Here is a 16,760-nt window from a genome sequence, read left to right as displayed (position 1 = left end):
AATTGTAGTTTTTGTGAAAGTCGCGAAGTTATAATGTTCAATGGCATCTTTTTTTTTTAAACAGCTTTGTCCTTCTCTCCAAAGCGTTTTGAACGTCTCAACAGGCCGTAGTGGAGCCCTTTGGTGAAGGGGCGGGGCTTGTTTAAAGCAATGCCACACTGCCACCTACTGGAACAAATACAAAAGGACCTTGTTGTGGGCTTGCGATGAACGGTCGTTAGTCATTAGGGTCCTTGGCATCCTTTTAACTGTAAAACATTTTGCTGTGTTGCATTCCTTTTATTTGACTGGCCAGAATAACTCTTACGTAACAATCAAATGAATTAAAAAAAAGTCAGCACAAACTAGAGTTCTTCTAAATGACCATTTTATTTTTGCCATCCACGTCGGTTACTAAATCTAATAGTTGTTACAGTTTGAGTTCCATTTGTATCGAAATATGCAGTAGAAAAAACTGAATCAGAGATGCCAATAGTCCAGCTGTGCAGTAGAAAATGAAGCCTGTAACTTGATCGGGCAGATGTCACATCAAGTATAAATGTCATTTAACAGAGACGATGGCAACTGGAAACAAAAAGTACAAGCATAATATAATGTCCTATTTACAAAGCGCACAAAATTAAAGAAGAACTCAAACAGGTAGTCAGGACCCGACAGATGCTGAATCCTGATGACTCAGTCGATGTGACGTGTTTTACTAGCACCCATATCTCCAACGTGGCCCAGCGTCCGACATAAACTCAGGCTCGTGAGCCAAAAACACCAACAAAAGGATGGCATTCATGAACGTTGACATTTGCTTATCATTAGTGCATTGAAATATCTTGTTTGGCCTTGCTCAGCAATAAAAGGGCAAGTAAACCATCAACAATGGAACCAGAAATGGCAAGCAGGCAAGAGCGTGAAAGTAAATAACAAACGAGACCTGGAACACTGAGTTATGACATAAGTTATTGTTCAAAGACATGCTTGGTGAGTTAGTAGGTGTGGTGTTCATTCAGTCTCTGCTTAGATATACTAAGGGGAAAAAAAAGCTGTTCATTTTCAATGTTTGAATATAAATAGAATGCAGGCACCATTCGAGGCCTAGATGGGCATTAGTGGTATACAATTCCATCATATAAAAAAAAAAAAAAAAAAAAAAAAAGTAAATCTTTTCTATCATTTATATAAGCGACATCTTTAATATGAGCTCTGGATATGGACTCTTTAACATCCTAAAATCTAGAAGAGACTGTTAGACCCGGCCGGCAGACTTCTTCTACTTCTGCATAGTGATGCTAATCTGAGCGTAACACAACATTGCATGATAAACTTGAACAAAAAAAACTAAGATTAGAGGAGGTGATGCAATCAAGTGTGAGATCTTTGCAATATATTCTACTAAATATTTGGCAACACTCAACGGCACAGCAGTTTGTACCACACAGTTCTTCAGTGACAGTTGATATGTGCAAATATACACAAACGTACTGCAATAATAATAATACAAAATAATGAGTGAATATCAGTTGGATGGGAGAGTGCAGTCCAGTTTGGATCAAGGCTGTAAGTGAGAAGGTCAGCATCCTTGTGGCCTGGTCTGAGGTCAAGAACTGCGTTCTTTGTAAAAGGCAGCAAAAATGTCACAAACACACTTGTCCACGGGCTTTTTTTCCACACAGTCCGCTCTCTCTTGCATGAGCATACTGTGGCAATGTGCAATTATGCAACATGGAAAAAAAAAAATGAATAGGGTTTTAGTTTGTATATTGTTCAAGGTTCACAGTTGCGGTGGAGTGGACGGGACTGAACAGGAGCTCCGAGCACCAATCATTCTACCACCAACACTTCCACTGAGGCAAACAATTGCCGGCATCTCAGCAAAAGAAAAAAAAAAAAAAAAAAGAAGAAAAAAAAACAGCCATGATAATCACAACAGAACAAAACCAGCCACCGATGTTTTCTCCGTTTCTTCTTCTACAAGTTGACCAGCTCGTGTGCAACAAACTGCTTGAGTCTCTCCAGGTACTGTCCGTAGAGTTCCACGTCATTGTGCCCCGCCCCTTCCACCCACAGCGGCTCGACGGGGCGCTGGCAGCGCTCGTAGAGCGCCAGGCCGTGGGAAAAGTCGATGACCTCATCGTCCGTGCCGTGGATCACCAAGACCGGGGAGGTCACCTTTGAGATCTTGTCAATACTACGGAGGGAAAGGTTAAACACGCAATTATAAAGCAGAGCAATTATTGATTCAAAAGATCATGGATGAAAAATAACAGAGGCTTTCAAGATGTTTGTGTTTCTGGTTTTAAACGACATCCTGCTACTATGATGACGCTCGCTATTTAAACAGAGGGCGCTGATCTGCCAACAGATACACGCCCAGAAACCAAATCGGGGTGTAGCGCACAGACCAAACCAAAAACGTGGCTATGTTAAAGTCACCATTGTATTTTTGAGTCTCCGCCCCCCCCAATCCCATTTATCTGCGGACTCACTTGGGAAAGGCGTCAAAGCAGTACGTTTTCTTGGTGTCGGGGAAGGCCACTCTCATGCCGGAGGTAAGCGGGGAGTGCAGGATCACTGCGGCACTCTCGTAGCGAGAGGCAAGGTCCACAGAAGGCACGGTGCCAATGCTCTGGCCGTACACAATGACGTTTTCTGGACGGATGCCGTACCTGCGAGAAGAAACATATTTGCGGTTCAATCATGTTTGCTCTGCTGCATATAATGGCGGCTGTCCAAATTGGCCATCTGATCCAAAAAACAAACAGCTTGGTGGCCAAGCAAGCGTGTGTGGATTGCTATATTTTGGATGTGGCTTTAAATGTTGAGGACAGACACTCATATTTTTAATGTCAGCCTTCGAATTAAGATAAGGTGCTCCATGAGACAACACACACACACACACACACAAGCACACGCCTGCAGGTCAAATAACTTACTCACTCATGACTCAGCGGTAGCTGCCTCCTAAATCAAGCACACAATCGTTCGATGACGCTAAGGTACTTTTGTAAAACCAACTCAGTAGGGGAAGAGCAGAAGGAGCTAAATCGGCAACACCGACGCTGGATTGGTTGCACGAGAAAATCAAAGTGAGGGAGGGCAAAACAAAGGCAACAGGAGACATTCCCCAGGTGATTATTGCGAACGTGACACACTCCAGTGAGAGTCAGCTGACTACTCGAAATCCAGCGTGAGAAGACTGCCTGGCTGGCTGGCTGGCTCGCTGTTTCTACACAGCTCTGAATGTGATACCTGACTGCGGTTAACCAAGCACCGCTTAAGGAGTTTGTACAGTATGAGAAAATGCTGTCAACAAAATGAAAATACTGAATAGAGTAAAAGAAAAAAGGCTGCTCACTGTCGACATCACAAGCCAGATGTTGCGGCCTTGTACATGAGAGAGAACACCCGCTGCGCCTCACATTTACAGCTCCAAAGTGGATTAAGACAAGCCGAAAACACGTGCACACTCAAAGTGCACGAGATCTAACATAAGCTCAGGAACACATTCTTCAGATTTGACAAAACACACACACACTCAAGTAAGTCCAAATGCAATTGTCACGAAACAAAACGGTGCTAATAATAGTACGATGCGAAAGAGATGAGTGAAACGTCCGTGTTTTTTCCATGATGGATGGACGAGTACCGATACTAGCAAGCGATATTTAAGGCAAACAAAATCTGCCATTTGTCCAAAACCGTACCGGTGGCGCGTATAGCTCCGCCCTGGTCATCAGCTGACTTTCGGCACAAGTCACACAGGGGTGTAGCGACCGACGCAAAGGATCTTAAGTCATGACTCATCTTTCAAAATCCGGTAAAGCGTTTGCAAACATGAAATATTAAAGTCATGTCGAGGGATGTAAATGGTTTGCTTTGTGCAGGACAGTCATCTGGTAGCCCCTTTCAGCGTTAGAACTTCTCAAAAGTCGTTGACCCTTGTACTCATGATATGTATATTCCCTCAAGGCATCAGTGACATGATTCTCGAGAGCTTATTTATGAGGAACCTTTTGTCATGGTGATTATGTTATCTTGTGCTTGCCAGTATCACTGCATAATATCCCTCACCGCAACCACGTTTCAATATTGTAGGGCGAGCCGGGCCCGCCTACTTATCAGGCGACGGGACACAATACGTCATGTTATGTCGGCATTATCAAAAAGGAGGACGCGACAGAGAAAGTACGTTGTCGTCCGTCTTGGCTTTTGCGCAGCTCGAAAAGCAGCTGCACTTGTGTGAAGTTGGCAGCGCGGCCGTTGCACATTTCCAGCAAGCCTTCAATTTGCTTTGTAGAATGGAGGCTCGCCGTGCCATAGTGGGTCGTGCGACCATGGTTACAGCCCTCCCCCACAGCCCTCATCAATTTTCTCTTGACACAGATCCGATCTTTTATGCCTCGCATCCTCCCTCGTTCCTCGACTCTTGAAAGCCTCCTGCTTTTTTGCCCAGGAGAGGGAAAAAAATAAAGAAAGCAAGTATAGCAAAAAAAGGATATTTTTAGGACATCCTCAACACGTGCGTTACACACGGATTAGTCATGTGTGTTTGATTACCTAAATGGCAGAAATAGTCTGGTAAGGATCCTTCTGTCCAGTGACTTTTTATTCATCTCCTGGGGCGGTCATTTTGTCACTTGTCGATGACATCACAGTTGCTAAACCGTGATTGGTCAACACCTGAGCCCTTAGGTACTGTGATGTCATTTTCAGTCAACAGCAAGTGGCAAAATGGCCACCCCCTGATAAGGATAAAAACAATCAAGTGTATGTTGTGTTAATATCCGAGGAACAAATTTTGACTACCAGTCCGCACCCCATCCGCGATGGCTCCATGAGCCACTTTTGATTCCCGAGTCACGACCAAACGTCCAATAGAAAAGAGCCGAATTTAGAATCCATATGCTGGTGGCCTAGGAAGTGAGTTGCTGTTGTTTTGTTTTTCTTGGCTACAGTGTGGGAAGGCCTGGGTCTGAATGCTCATTGGAAATCAGTTGCTAGGCTACCACTGGATATTAGACTGGCAGGTTTGACTGCTGGCCCACCTCCATCACAGAGGGCAAGGAAAATGATACCACACACACACACACACACAATACAACATATGTTACACTTTGCAGTACGATTTTGTCAGTTTGAATCCTTAGTATGATAATCAGGACTTTTGCGCTTGAGTTTGTTGACTCAACAACCGAACCGCTCCCTGCTCAGGTGAAAGAACCTCCTGTCCAGTGACTAATGAAACCACAAACAGAAGCAGAGTGTGCGTGACGCAATAGTGGAGCTCGCACATTGTATTAAAAGTATCTGGCACCGCTTTGTCTGCACTCAACCAAACGTTACACTCGCTGACTGCGGATAAGAAGCAAAGACAGAACTTAGAAGAGAAGCGGAATAGAACGTGGTTGCTTGCTTCGGAAGGCAGCGCCAGACAAGACCGCTGTCTGGATTTTGGGATGTTTACATCTGAGTTTAGAAAGGCTGGAAGTGAGTAACTATCCTAGAAAACTAAATCTCAATTGTAAGACACATATTGAGTGTGCCACTGATAAATCATAATGAAGACAACGTATTCTCTGATATCAAGCTGGCCGTTTGTTTATCTTATAGCAGGAAACACATAGAACATTAGCACCCCCCCCCTCCTCAGCCAAATAAACAAAGGAGTGCACAAAATGTTTGACGTAAAGATCACACATCAGATTGAAAGAAAAGAAGGAGCCTAGACTAAAGAACACCTTAACTTTCTTCTTTTTTTGGTACATTTCAGCATACAGTACTCACCCACTCACACCAACACAAGCGGCCAGTATGATCCCACAAACCACGTTTCACTCGTCAGCTGCACTGTTCCTCACAAGCAGCCCTCAACAACGTATCCTTCAACAAATTGTGTCATTAGAACTCAAATATAGTGATGCCCTGACTTTGTGCTGATATTAGCGCTTTTAAAAACATGATCACAGAACATGTTGGTTTTTTTTTTTGGGTTTGTTTGGTCATTTGATCAAATGCAATTGCACATCCACTCCAGTAGGGGTCAGTGGCGCTCATTGTCAACTCGGCAGAATTTTGATACAGCTCTCCAATCAGTAAACTGCTAACACTAACACGCATGTGTGAATTTGACGTCACCTTACCGTGAGCGGAGTGCATGCCAGGCGGCGTCTACGTCAGCATACAAGTTCTTCTCTGACGGTTTCCCAGAACTGGCGCCGTAACCGGAGTAATCGTAGGAGAACACGTTGCAGTTGATCCGGGAACCCAGACCAATGTAGAAGCTGCTCATCTGGCCCAAGTCCACTGCATTTCCGTGGGAGAATAAGAGCGTGTAGCGGGCGCTGGGCGAGCAGCGGACAAACATGCACGCGATCCGGTTGCCCCGGGAAGTGCGCGTCATGAAGCACTCGATGGCTTCCTTCTCGCGGGGCGAGTACTGCCAGTCGGCGCGTTCAGACAGATGCAACGTCCACCGGCTGCCGCTCTCGTCGCACATCATACTGTAGGTGGGCTCTGGGGGCAGGAAGGCCAGCTTGGCCGTGATCTTGCTGGGACACGGCGGGCAGCAGAAGAGGCAACAAAGCTCGCTAAAGGATAGGTGGTTCATCCTTGGAGAAATAAGAACCATTTGGCTTAGTATGTTTCATGCAGCAATTTTAAATGACCAACAGCAACTGGAAGCATTTTATTTTTTTTAAATGATTTTTTTTTTTTCGCTGACATCATGTCCGCTCTAATTCTACTGTCCTTTTGTCAACTGGACAACGGTGCAATTCAAAGAGTATGAGGTTGTTTGTGCTTCTGCGCTTCACTGCATGTCTCAGATGGGAGAGAAAGCTTTTCTATAACATTTGCCAAATGCCTTCAGGCCAATGCTTGTCCCACAATCATGTGAGCACCCCCCCTAAAACACACACACTTTTTTTTGGCCTTGTAATGCAAAAACTATTAACTGGCCACAACATTCTGAGGTGAGGTGAAAAAAATATTAGAAACACCTCTTAGTATGATGACTGATGCCTTTTTTTTTTTTTTTTACAGGCTATCTTAGAGTGAAATGAGACTGTTAGAAAAACATTTCGTTGGACATTATCCCATGGTGGAGAAAAGTAATCAGTGAGTACACCGAGGTTTTCCTTACTGTGTGAGGTATCTTGTTTTACAAATTGGTTAAAAATCAATGCGCGCTTTGATCCCTCCTTGTTTGCTTGTGGTGCCAATGATCACGTAAAAAATGATCACTTTACAACACTGATGAGCTCTTGATAGCTCCAGCAGGCAGTGGTCTCAAATTATAATTGGTAATGAACCAGAGCCTATTGACTCACACTTAAATGGAAGGTCTGCATAGAAGGTGGAGGGGTGCTGTTTAGGGCATTTTAATTACGCAGAAGTAGTCTGCATTGATTTTAATTGAATAGAACCTCATTAAGGTCCAATGGCATCTCGATGCAGCTTAATACGTAGAGGGCGGACGTTGTTAGTTTTTACATTTAGCCCACCATTTAGTCCATCTGGTGGGCACAACAAAAAACGAGCCCTGCGAGTGGTGCATTGCCGGCTGGCTGGCTGGCTGGCTGGCTGGCTGGTTACTCTAAAATGGTGGGAAAGGCAGCAGTGAGCGAGCTTGCACTGACTGATTCTTTAAACTGGTTGGTTGAGGTTGCAGTGACTCGTCAGTCAGTGGTTGTAATTAGCGATACACACTTATATGCATGAGTAGAGTGTGTCTTTTTTCTTTTGACTTCATTTGAATAAACTCAGGATATGAGAATGTCGGTCTGTGACATTACCTGGATGTCTGCTGTGTTTCCCTTCCAGTCTTCAGATGATACCTTTGGCTTTGTTATTGTCGTCAAGCCAATTAATTGTTCTTCTTTTTCTAGACGACGGGAAGATGTAATGGGAAGATGTGATGGGAAGACGTGGAAATGTTATTATCCTAAACACAGAGTATCCCCTCGATGCTGATCGTCGTCTTGTTGTTGATTGGCGATGTTGTGTGGTGAAGTCACTCCCGTTCAAAAGGCTTCGTCCTCCACTTCAGGCAGCTTCCGTGACGGTTCCTTTTCTTCCCTCTGCTCGGTTTCCTCCACATCCGAATGTTAATCAAGTCGAGGAACAAAAAAATCCACACGATTTGAAAGCCACATGGGTGAGAACGAATTAGTCGCTGATATTTGAACTTATTTGTGGTTTGGCATCAGACCGTTTTGGGTATTACCAAGCAGTTGACACCAGTATCACTTGACTCATGAGACATCGCCGGTCAGATTGCTATCTTGCCTCCGAGCGGATAAAGGGCGGTGATTGACAGCTTTGTAAACCAATTGTAGCTGCATTATCACGATGCATCCACCAATAGAAAAGCTAGTAGGCGCTAATTAGGCGGATCGTCGTCATTGAGTGGTGCTGGGTAACATTCTTGATTGACGTTGACACGAACCAATACCACTGGTGGAACTTTCGGCACCGCATTTTTTGACTGATAATTTATGGCTTTTTTCTCTCTCACTTTTTACTGTAGTATGTTTTGGTTTCATCGTGAAACGGAAAAATAAAATGCATTAAAGAAAAAAAACAAGAACAATTCATGTAATTCGCCAGTAGGTGGCGAAACATCCGCCCACTTACTCTCGCGCATGAAAAGTACTTCCGGGTCAGTTGTCTTTTCGCGTGTAGTTGGGTTGCTAAATTGTACCATGCGTAATTAACTAATAACTAACTACGACTGTACTATGAGTACTCAGAGGGGTAACGCGTCTCGTTCGCGAGGCCAAAAGTACCAGAACACCGTCGCCTTCAAGAATGACAAATACGGAGCGAGTGTGCAAGTCAAGGTAAGACTTGTTTGCCAGACGCCCGAGAAAAACACCCATACACTTGACTATGCATGCATGCACTAATGCTTGTTTAGTGTTTTCAAAATTGGCAGTAGCTTTGTGTAAAATCTTTAACATTTTCTAAACGCAGAAGGCGAACTCCAAAATCCACGATGGACTATGTCAACACTGCAAGGGTGTTCTCGAGTGGAAAGTCAAGTACAACAAATATAAATCTCTAACACAGCCTCGGAAATGGTATGTCAATGTGCAGATGCTTACCTTGTTGTGAAACGTGACTAGGATTATTTCACCACCTCACAAACCAGTACGAACCCTGTTCGGAAATGCAGTTTGTGTGGCAAAAGCTTCTAGGCCATAAACATAAAACAGTAAGCATGGTGATAATTGTATTCGTCTGTAACCTGAAAATGACCCAGACCCATAATGATGCTAATTTTTTTGCTATCACAATCATAAAGATGGATCTTTTCCTATTTCAGCGTCAAATGTTCTCAGAAGACTGTGAAGGATGCTTATCATGTCATTTGTAAGCCCTGTTCTCTTCAGCTGGAAATATGCTGCAAGTGCGGGGAAAAAGAGGACATTGTCATCCCGTAAGTATTAACAAATGCAATTCGTATTTGTTTGATCAATATATGACCATATTTTCTCCCCAGAATTGCAGTGGTGCTATATTTCCTACATTTTAGGACCATTTCTTACAACAGAAGGATTCCATTATTTATTCTTGATGAGCATTTTATTGTTTGAGGAGACTGCCATCCTGTGGCTATGAGTTACCTCATACAAGTTACTTTGTTTTGACAGTAGAGGGCGTAATATAGCAGATAAAAGTTGTGGTTTTGAGTCAGAAATTTGAACCGTTTCTATTTGGTTTGGGCCAAATAGGAAACAACATAACTGTGTAATTATGTCATCACACACACACATTTACACCCTGTTGGAACCTACTACAGTTTGGGAGCTCATGCTCTCAAGTTACTAGTTGACATAACTGAAGATGATGATGGTGATGATATTTTCTCTGCCACTATTATAGAGTCAACTCTCATCTGGACCAAAAAGAAGAGGACAATGGTAGCAAAGAAAAAGGCAAAAAGTGTAAAAAGGACATGGACAATGATGATGACTTTGATGGTGATGATGATGAAGACTTCAGTGACCCTGAGGATGAAGATGAAGTTAGTCAATCAGTCACAAAGATGACACCGTGCAAGTCTCCTCCGCTTCCAGATGTGTCTCGAGTGAAACTCACATAGTAAATGATTGCACAAGTGGAGTGTCCTGTCATCTCATTTGTTGATAATCAAATGTAGCTTACTTCAAGTCGTCTTACCACAGCCGGTTTGCGCAACACACCGGTTCTCATTTTTCTCGCTATCGTTTGCATTTCTGATGCTTTGGCGTGCCAAGGATCCAGTGCCCTTCATCATGTGGCACTGATGCAATTTCTTCCCTTTCCTTCTTCAATTCACTGAAATAGCATCAGATGTCACCCTCACACGTCTTTGCATTTGAACTTGGGTTGACTGGCATCGAGCATGTTCTAACTCAAGGGTCATCGACCTTTTTGAAACTGAGAGCAACTACTTTGGAACTCATTCATGCACTCTTTGTGTTATTTCAATGACGCCGCAATGTAGAGAACAGTTTAATATCAATCTGCAACATTTTAGAGCCATATTGGTGACTAATGTGGTAATATTTGAACACATTGGCAAAATTATATAACATGTCCCTAATCCACTCACCCAACACTGTGACCAAGATATCCTTTTCCGCATTTTTGCACTTGATAAAGAAATAACAGTCCAGCTGCAAAAGTCACACAAAAAGTCACCCTGACAAAACATATCGCATTACAATTTACTTATCAACTCAATAAACATGAAAGTAAAAGTTTCAAATTATTTATTTTGGTCATTTGTCACAAAGACCTGCCATGCCATCAGGGTGTGTAGACTTTTTTTTTTTTTTTTTTTTTAAATAATCGTGATATGTTTTTCTTTTCAGGGAGGCCCCATTATTACTCAACTTTATTCATATCCTCCTTTTATCGGGAAGTTGGCACGTATCAATGTCATTTCATATACTTCAGAGTGGTAGCTATGAGAACTAACTCAAAGCAACCTGGAAATTGAGGAAATTATAGTTTAGTGGCACCGGACCAATGAGGAAGCAGTGATAGCCTGAGGTAAACTCTTCACGCAAGTGAAATCATTTCATTCCATTTTTGCCAGTTCAGCAACTATGGCCATATCATGACCAATACAGCGAGAACACGAGTGCGATCACATCCCGATCCAACTTTTCTCACGACAACGTTTATGTAATGTGGCTCTGTAGTCTTCAACTCCGCATATTGCGAGTTGTGCTAAAAAATGTCATCATTGTATTGCCTAACCTTATAATAAAGTATTAAAACAGTTCAAGTTAGCCAGTAGACACTATCGTGACATTATGAAGATGATAACCACACGCCAAACATTATTTTACAATAAGACATTCAACTCGGTGGGAAAGGGGGCGATACCTCATGCAAAAAGTGTTCATTTATTTTTTTACAAATTAACAATCCAGCGAGGGCGAACGTTTTGGAGAATGGACATTTTAGTCATTCTATTGAGGGCAGTCTGAGGTTGCTACCTTATGCAAAATATCATTTTTGGTCATTTCCAGTTTTAAAACCCGACGTAAGCTTTGTAATAGCGACATCATAATAGTGAACGTCGTTAAATGGTGCAAGTGTGCCTTATCGTGTGCGCGTTGAATTGGACACACCCAGATACTCCTCGCCTTCCGATTGGCTGAGCACTCAGGCGCGCTCTCCTCCCCAGCAGAGCGTCTCACGTTTCGCCGCTTTGGTAAAGGAGCCGCACGACTGACTCAAAGCCGCAGTACGCTGCAAGTGTGCGCGAGTTCGTATTACTGCTCTGAAATTGTGATGGCGAACGGAGCTTGTGCGCGGATGCGCGTCTTCAGGGGCACTTTGATCCATGCAACCCCGGTGGAAGCGGTGAAGATTCTGGAAGATGCACTACTTGGTGTTCAAGCTGATGGAAAGGTGTATTATTATTATTATTATTGTTTCAATTTGACCAACTTGTGGGTATTGTTAATTTATATTCTATACTTTATATTCGTATATTAAAATTATGTTAATTATATTATTATTATTGTTGTTGTTTCAATTTGACCAATTTGTGGGTTATTACTCATTTATATATATTATAATCATGTTAATTACATTGTTATTTTATGGTGTTATATTGGTATTTTTAATATTAGTTTGAATATTTCTATCGATTCTTGTTATTATTACGGAACCACTATTATATTAGTACTAGTAGTGGTATAAAAATGATAATGGGTGAGCAATGTCTAACATTCACCATCATCATTGGTTTAAAGTCCGCTTTCCAGGCGCCGCTGGGTTGGACTGGATTCTCGATATGGCTTTCTTCCACCGGGGACGGTCCATGGCCGTCTCGTGGTTGAGAGTGCCTATACTGAGAAGATTTTTGGAGCAAATCTTTTTACAGTCGGATGCCCTTGCTGACACCAACCCAAGGGGAAATGTCTAACATTCACCGAACTGTGTTACATTATAACAATTCTTTATTCACGCACCCGTGCAAGCTGTTCCGTTTCAATCATTTGCCAATTACTTCAGGTCCATTTTATCACCAGATCGCCTTTATCGGAGAAGGCAAGGAGCTGCATCGACTCTCGAAAGAATTTGCATTTAGTCCATCGTCAGTAACTCACCTGGAAAAACAGTAAGCGTACAAAATGTATATTGCTACGCATACATACGTATGACTCTGTCGACTTCCAAACAGCGTAATGCATCTAAAACAACTGCATCCAGCTCATATCCGATGCCCTCTTGTTTTGTAGTGAATTCTTCATGCCCGGAATGGTGGACACCCACATCCACGCCCCTCAATACAGCTACGCTGGCACGGCCCTGGACATGCCCTTGCTTGACTGGCTCAACAAGTATACCTTTCCTGTGGAATCACGCTTTAAAGATAAGAGTTTCGCACGGGAGGTCTACACTCAAGTCGTGGTGAGCTCCTCTAAATGTGTCCTAAGTACGGGAGTACACTGTACTCGGTGAACAGTCGGTGTGTTAAGCCAAGCTGCTTTCCATAGAAACGGTATCACATCCTGTTGTTACACAATCTAGGGGTTTCAAGATGTGTGTACTGTCCACTTGCAAAACAATTCATAGGAACTCGACAAAAAAAAATAATCCCGTGATTGGTTGCCTGTCGTTCTCAGAAAAGAACCCTGAAAAACGGAACAACCACCGCTTGTTACTTTGCAACCATACATACCGACTCATCTCTTTTGTTGGGTCACATTGCAGGTATGAACACCTTTGCACACAGATTTTTTCACACGGATATTTGCTTTCACGTACAAATTCTTGACTTCGGCATCATATTTAATAAGTGTGTCAAGTATTTTTGTATTAAGAAAAAGTTGACTTGATTAAACATGAGTTGTTGGGTTGGAATCAAAATATGCATTCTTGCTATGTTTACTTTTGAGGTGGTTCTTGGAAAAATGTCCCTCCCGTAAGGCACCCGTGACAGGAAAGATCACACCTGCTCTAAAAGGAGAATACAGTGGAGGCATTTAGTGGTTGTCACGACATCACGACACGTGCCGCCGGGTGACATATGAACTATCGTCTGCCATCTCAGCTGACCTCTGATTTAGTTGTACTAGGTTCATCTTGTTTTTTCTTTTTCAATTACTTCACTGGTTCTTCTATATCAAACAAATTTCTTTAGGTTCATTTACCTGACATGTTTCGGCGGGTTCTTCCGCCTTCATCAGACTTTGTCTGATGAAGGCGGAAGAACCCGCCGAAACATGTCAGGTAAATGAACCTAAAGAAATTTGTTTGATATAGAAGAACCAGTGAAGTGACCTCAGATTTTTTTTCTCTTTCTATCTCGGCTGTTGACCTCTCACGTAATGTCTGATTTTCTTTCTCTTTCTATTTCAGCTGTTGACCTCTCAGCTGATGTCTGATTTTCTTTCTCTTTCTCTTCCTAATCATGCTCATGAACCTTTCTACCTTGTCCTTATCACACAGCCACGGCGAATACAAGCCGCCCGGGTTATCGGCAGTTTTACGGTCATTCATCCCACGCAAGTGACCTTTGTTTCTTGCGTGGGCTGCTAACAACTATGGATCCTTTTTAAATGTTTTTGTTTTATTGCAATCTTTGCTTAGCTCCCAACTTTATCTGTCATGTTGTTCATAGTCCAAACCTCCCCGTTCTGTTATCGCGAGCAATTAAATGTGTTAGGCAAAGTACAAATCACGCTAACACGCCTGAACGGGGTATAGGCAACTCGCCTTGATGAGTGGAAGCAGGTGCCTGGACAGACGCTTGGGCTTGTGTTATGTCATCTGCTGCAGACGTGTGAGAAGAAAATACCCCCCCCCCCCCTTAGAAAAGTTCCTAGAAGAAAAAAAAAAGCAGTTTTCATGTAACTTTATTACATAAACAATGTATATTTGCCTTTTTGATTGACTGATTTACTGTGTTAACAAAATCAAAGTAGCCCTTCAATTTTCAGGTTTTTTTTGGAGAAAGTCTGCACACCCCTGAGATAAGGTTTTAAATCACAGGTGTTAAAACTCTGGTCCTCGAGGGTGGCTTTTCTGCGGGTGCGCTTTGAATGAAGGCTTTGTATTGTCAAGCAACAAAAGTTAGAAAGCATGCAACGGTGGCAAATGGATTTTGTATTTTTTTTAGATGACTTGGGACAGCGAGCCTTGGTGGGCAAGGTGTGCATGGACAGGAATAATTCTGTGACACATTACAAAGAGACCTGTCAAGAGTCTCTGGAGGAAACCCATCGGTGGGTAGAAAAAAAAAATCATTTGTACATCAATGTGGAGTAAGATGTGAGGATTCACATGCAAATCATTTGTGTTTCATCCTTAAGCTTCATCGCTGAGCTCTTGGGGAAGAAGGTGAGTGGAATTTTTCGGAGAAATGCAATGTCAAAGAGCTTTGTTGTCAAGGTCAATCTCACGCCATTTTTGACTGAGTGGTGGTCTCTTGTTGCTCTTTTGTCAGTATGCTCTGGTGAAGCCCGTGGTAACACCTCGCTTTGTCCTGTCGTGCTCCGGAACCTTGCTGGGACAACTGGGACAGCTGGCTAAGAATAACAACCTGCATATTCAGGTGAGGTCACCATGCCAACCAAACCTAGTTAGGTCCCCTTGGGAACAGTTGACAGAGAGATTCAAACCAAAGGGTTCCAAAAATGAACATGCAAAAATATACACACCCTGACTTAAAGCTATAAAAGTAACTGCAAATGTCATCTTTTTTCACGAATACTCACGACCAGAGTCATATTAGTGAAAATATCGAGGAGGTGAAGATTGTGAAGGAGCTGTTTCCCGATTCTGACTCCTACACAGACGTCTACCACAAACACAACCTTCTTACCGACAAGGTGAGAACAATCGCCGGTTTGGTTTCAAAACATTTTGGGTCGCCTCTTGGTTTAATTTGTTGCGTCTTGGCAGACGGTGATGGCGCACGGTTGCTATCTGAGCGATGAAGAGTTGGATTTGTTCCGAGAGACAGGAGCTTCTTTGTCTCACTGTCCAAACTCCAACATCTCGTAAGTGCGACTGATTTAGCGCTCAAACGACAATAGACGAAATGCTGTTCTAATGGTTTGCGACGATTCATCGTCTCAGGTTGTGTAGTGGATTGCTCAATGTCCGGAACGTCCTGAATCATAAAGTCAAGCTTGGCCTCGGAACAGGTGGGAAAGATCAATATTTGGGACCTCCTTCTTAAAAAGACACTAGGGAAGTGAAACAATCACATTTGAGTCTCGAAGCCTCTGACGGTACGAAAACGTTTTTCTCTGGGCCTACTCATGTGATCCCTCCATCAGACGTGGCAGGAGGCTACTCAGCCTCCCATGCTGGAACGCCGTGAGGAGAACCTTGGACACTCCAAAATTCTGGAGCGTACAGGACCCGGAACTTAAGACGCTCACCTTTGAGGAGGTGTTCAGGTTGGCGACACTCGGTGGCAGCCAAGGTACAAAACAACGTTCTCGGTTAGTCATCTTGATATTGAAAAGGCTAGCGCTGTTTTTTTTTTTTTTTTATGAATATGTGGTATGTCTCTAGCTTTGTCCCTCGATGACCAAATTGGAAACTTCCAAGTGGGGAAAGACTTTGATGCATTGAGAGTGAATGTAGCGGTTCCGGATGGGCCCATTGACTTGATCCAGCTCGAGGAACCAAAGGTGAGTTTGACTGACACTCGGCTCACACTTGTCCAGTTTGGTTCTCTGATCCGGTAGATCTAATTGGTTTATTGATCAATTTTCCTTTCAGATTATGCTGGAAAAGTTTTTGAATTTGGGTGAGTGACCGGTTACGATCGCTTTACTAGTTATTCCCTTGTGCTTGACGTAACATCCTTCACACGATGCTTTTTGTTCTTGTCGTGCAGGTGACGATAGAAACATCGTGGAGGTTTATGTGGCCGGAAGGAAGGTGGTACCATATCCCAAGAAGACCCTCTGCTAGATTTAGCATCACTTTGATTGGATGACTTGCAATGTTGCCTATTCTTTCATGATTGATTTTAGAAATGAGTCATTTGATTATTTGTAGCGGGCGAGCTTTGGGATTTATTTGCGGGAGTAATATGTAGAAGTGCACTGAGCAGTTTGGCAAGACTTTGCAATTTATCAGCAACTTAATATTTAGCATTTACCGTAAGCAACATTAACTCATCTTGACTGCCCAGCGTTTTTTGCTTACTAGATATCATTTTTTGTTGTTGTTGCTGTAAATAAGATCAAAGTATGGCTCTCGAGAAAGTGAAATGCGCAAATGGTTGTGATGATTTAAAG

At 42.9% G+C, this 16,760-nt stretch overlaps 3 protein-coding genes across 3 annotated transcripts; 2 read left to right on the top strand and 1 right to left on the bottom strand.

The window, feature by feature from the left end:
• Positions 1-350: 350 nt before the first annotated feature.
• On the bottom strand, positions 351-8,297 carry abhd17b (abhydrolase domain containing 17B, depalmitoylase). Its single transcript, XM_037258845.1, has 4 exons — positions 7,785-8,297; positions 6,132-6,599; positions 2,478-2,657; positions 351-2,179 (listed from the first exon to the last, which is right to left on the bottom strand). Exons 2-4 carry the CDS (start codon positions 6,596-6,598, stop codon positions 1,960-1,962), a joined length of 867 nt encoding a protein of 288 aa, XP_037114740.1. The 5' UTR covers position 6,599; positions 7,785-8,297; the 3' UTR covers positions 351-1,959.
• Positions 8,298-8,628: 331 nt separating this feature from the next.
• Positions 8,629-12,909, top strand: c9h9orf85 (chromosome 9 C9orf85 homolog). Its single transcript, XM_037258849.1, has 8 exons — positions 8,629-8,831; positions 8,965-9,071; positions 9,317-9,430; positions 9,877-10,260; positions 10,316-11,048; positions 11,708-11,901; positions 12,528-12,616; positions 12,738-12,909. The coding sequence occupies exons 1-4, from the start codon at positions 8,730-8,732 to the stop codon at positions 10,094-10,096; spliced, it is 543 nt and encodes a 180-aa protein (XP_037114744.1). The 5' UTR covers positions 8,629-8,729; the 3' UTR covers positions 10,097-10,260; positions 10,316-11,048; positions 11,708-11,901; positions 12,528-12,616; positions 12,738-12,909.
• Positions 11,723-16,760, top strand: gda (guanine deaminase). Its single transcript, XM_037258844.1, is given in 15 exon segments — positions 11,723-11,901; positions 12,528-12,616; positions 12,738-12,909; positions 13,125-13,212; positions 14,621-14,726; positions 14,814-14,841; positions 14,948-15,055; positions 15,225-15,332; positions 15,406-15,503; positions 15,583-15,650; positions 15,786-15,811; positions 15,814-15,934; positions 16,027-16,145; positions 16,237-16,264; positions 16,355-16,760. Coding segments are annotated over 15 exon segments (1,356 nt in total). The 5' UTR covers positions 11,723-11,781; the 3' UTR covers positions 16,432-16,760.

Source organism: Syngnathus acus, chromosome 9, assembly GCF_901709675.1.
Source record: "Syngnathus acus chromosome 9, fSynAcu1.2, whole genome shotgun sequence".
NCBI classification, from domain to species: domain Eukaryota; kingdom Metazoa; phylum Chordata; class Actinopteri; order Syngnathiformes; family Syngnathidae; genus Syngnathus; species Syngnathus acus.
The sequence above is the reverse complement of the archived record's forward strand: the minus strand, read 5'-3'. Positions and strand labels throughout refer to the sequence as shown.

What these genes read in the sequence shown, in the direction of transcription:
- abhd17b (XM_037258845.1), bottom strand. Translation starts at nt 6,598, where the DNA reads ATGAACCACCTATCCTTTAGCGAGCTTTGTTGCCTCTTCTGCTGCCCG. An exon ending in TGGCATGCACTCCGCTCACG is followed by an intron (nt 2,658 to 6,131) that starts GTAAGGTGACGT and finishes TTCTTCTCGCAG; the next exon opens with GTACGGCATCCGTCCAGAAA. An exon ending in TGCTTTGACGCCTTTCCCAA is followed by an intron (nt 2,180 to 2,477) that starts GTGAGTCCGCAG and finishes TTCCCTCCGTAG; the next exon opens with TATTGACAAGATCTCAAAGG.
- c9h9orf85 (XM_037258849.1), top strand. Translation starts at nt 8,730, where the DNA reads ATGAGTACTCAGAGGGGTAACGCGTCTCGTTCGCGAGGCCAAAAGTAC. An exon ending in CTAACACAGCCTCGGAAATG is followed by an intron (nt 9,072 to 9,316) that starts GTATGTCAATGT and finishes TTCCTATTTCAG; the next exon opens with CGTCAAATGTTCTCAGAAGA. An exon ending in AAAGAGGACATTGTCATCCC is followed by an intron (nt 9,431 to 9,876) that starts GTAAGTATTAAC and finishes CCACTATTATAG; the next exon opens with AGTCAACTCTCATCTGGACC.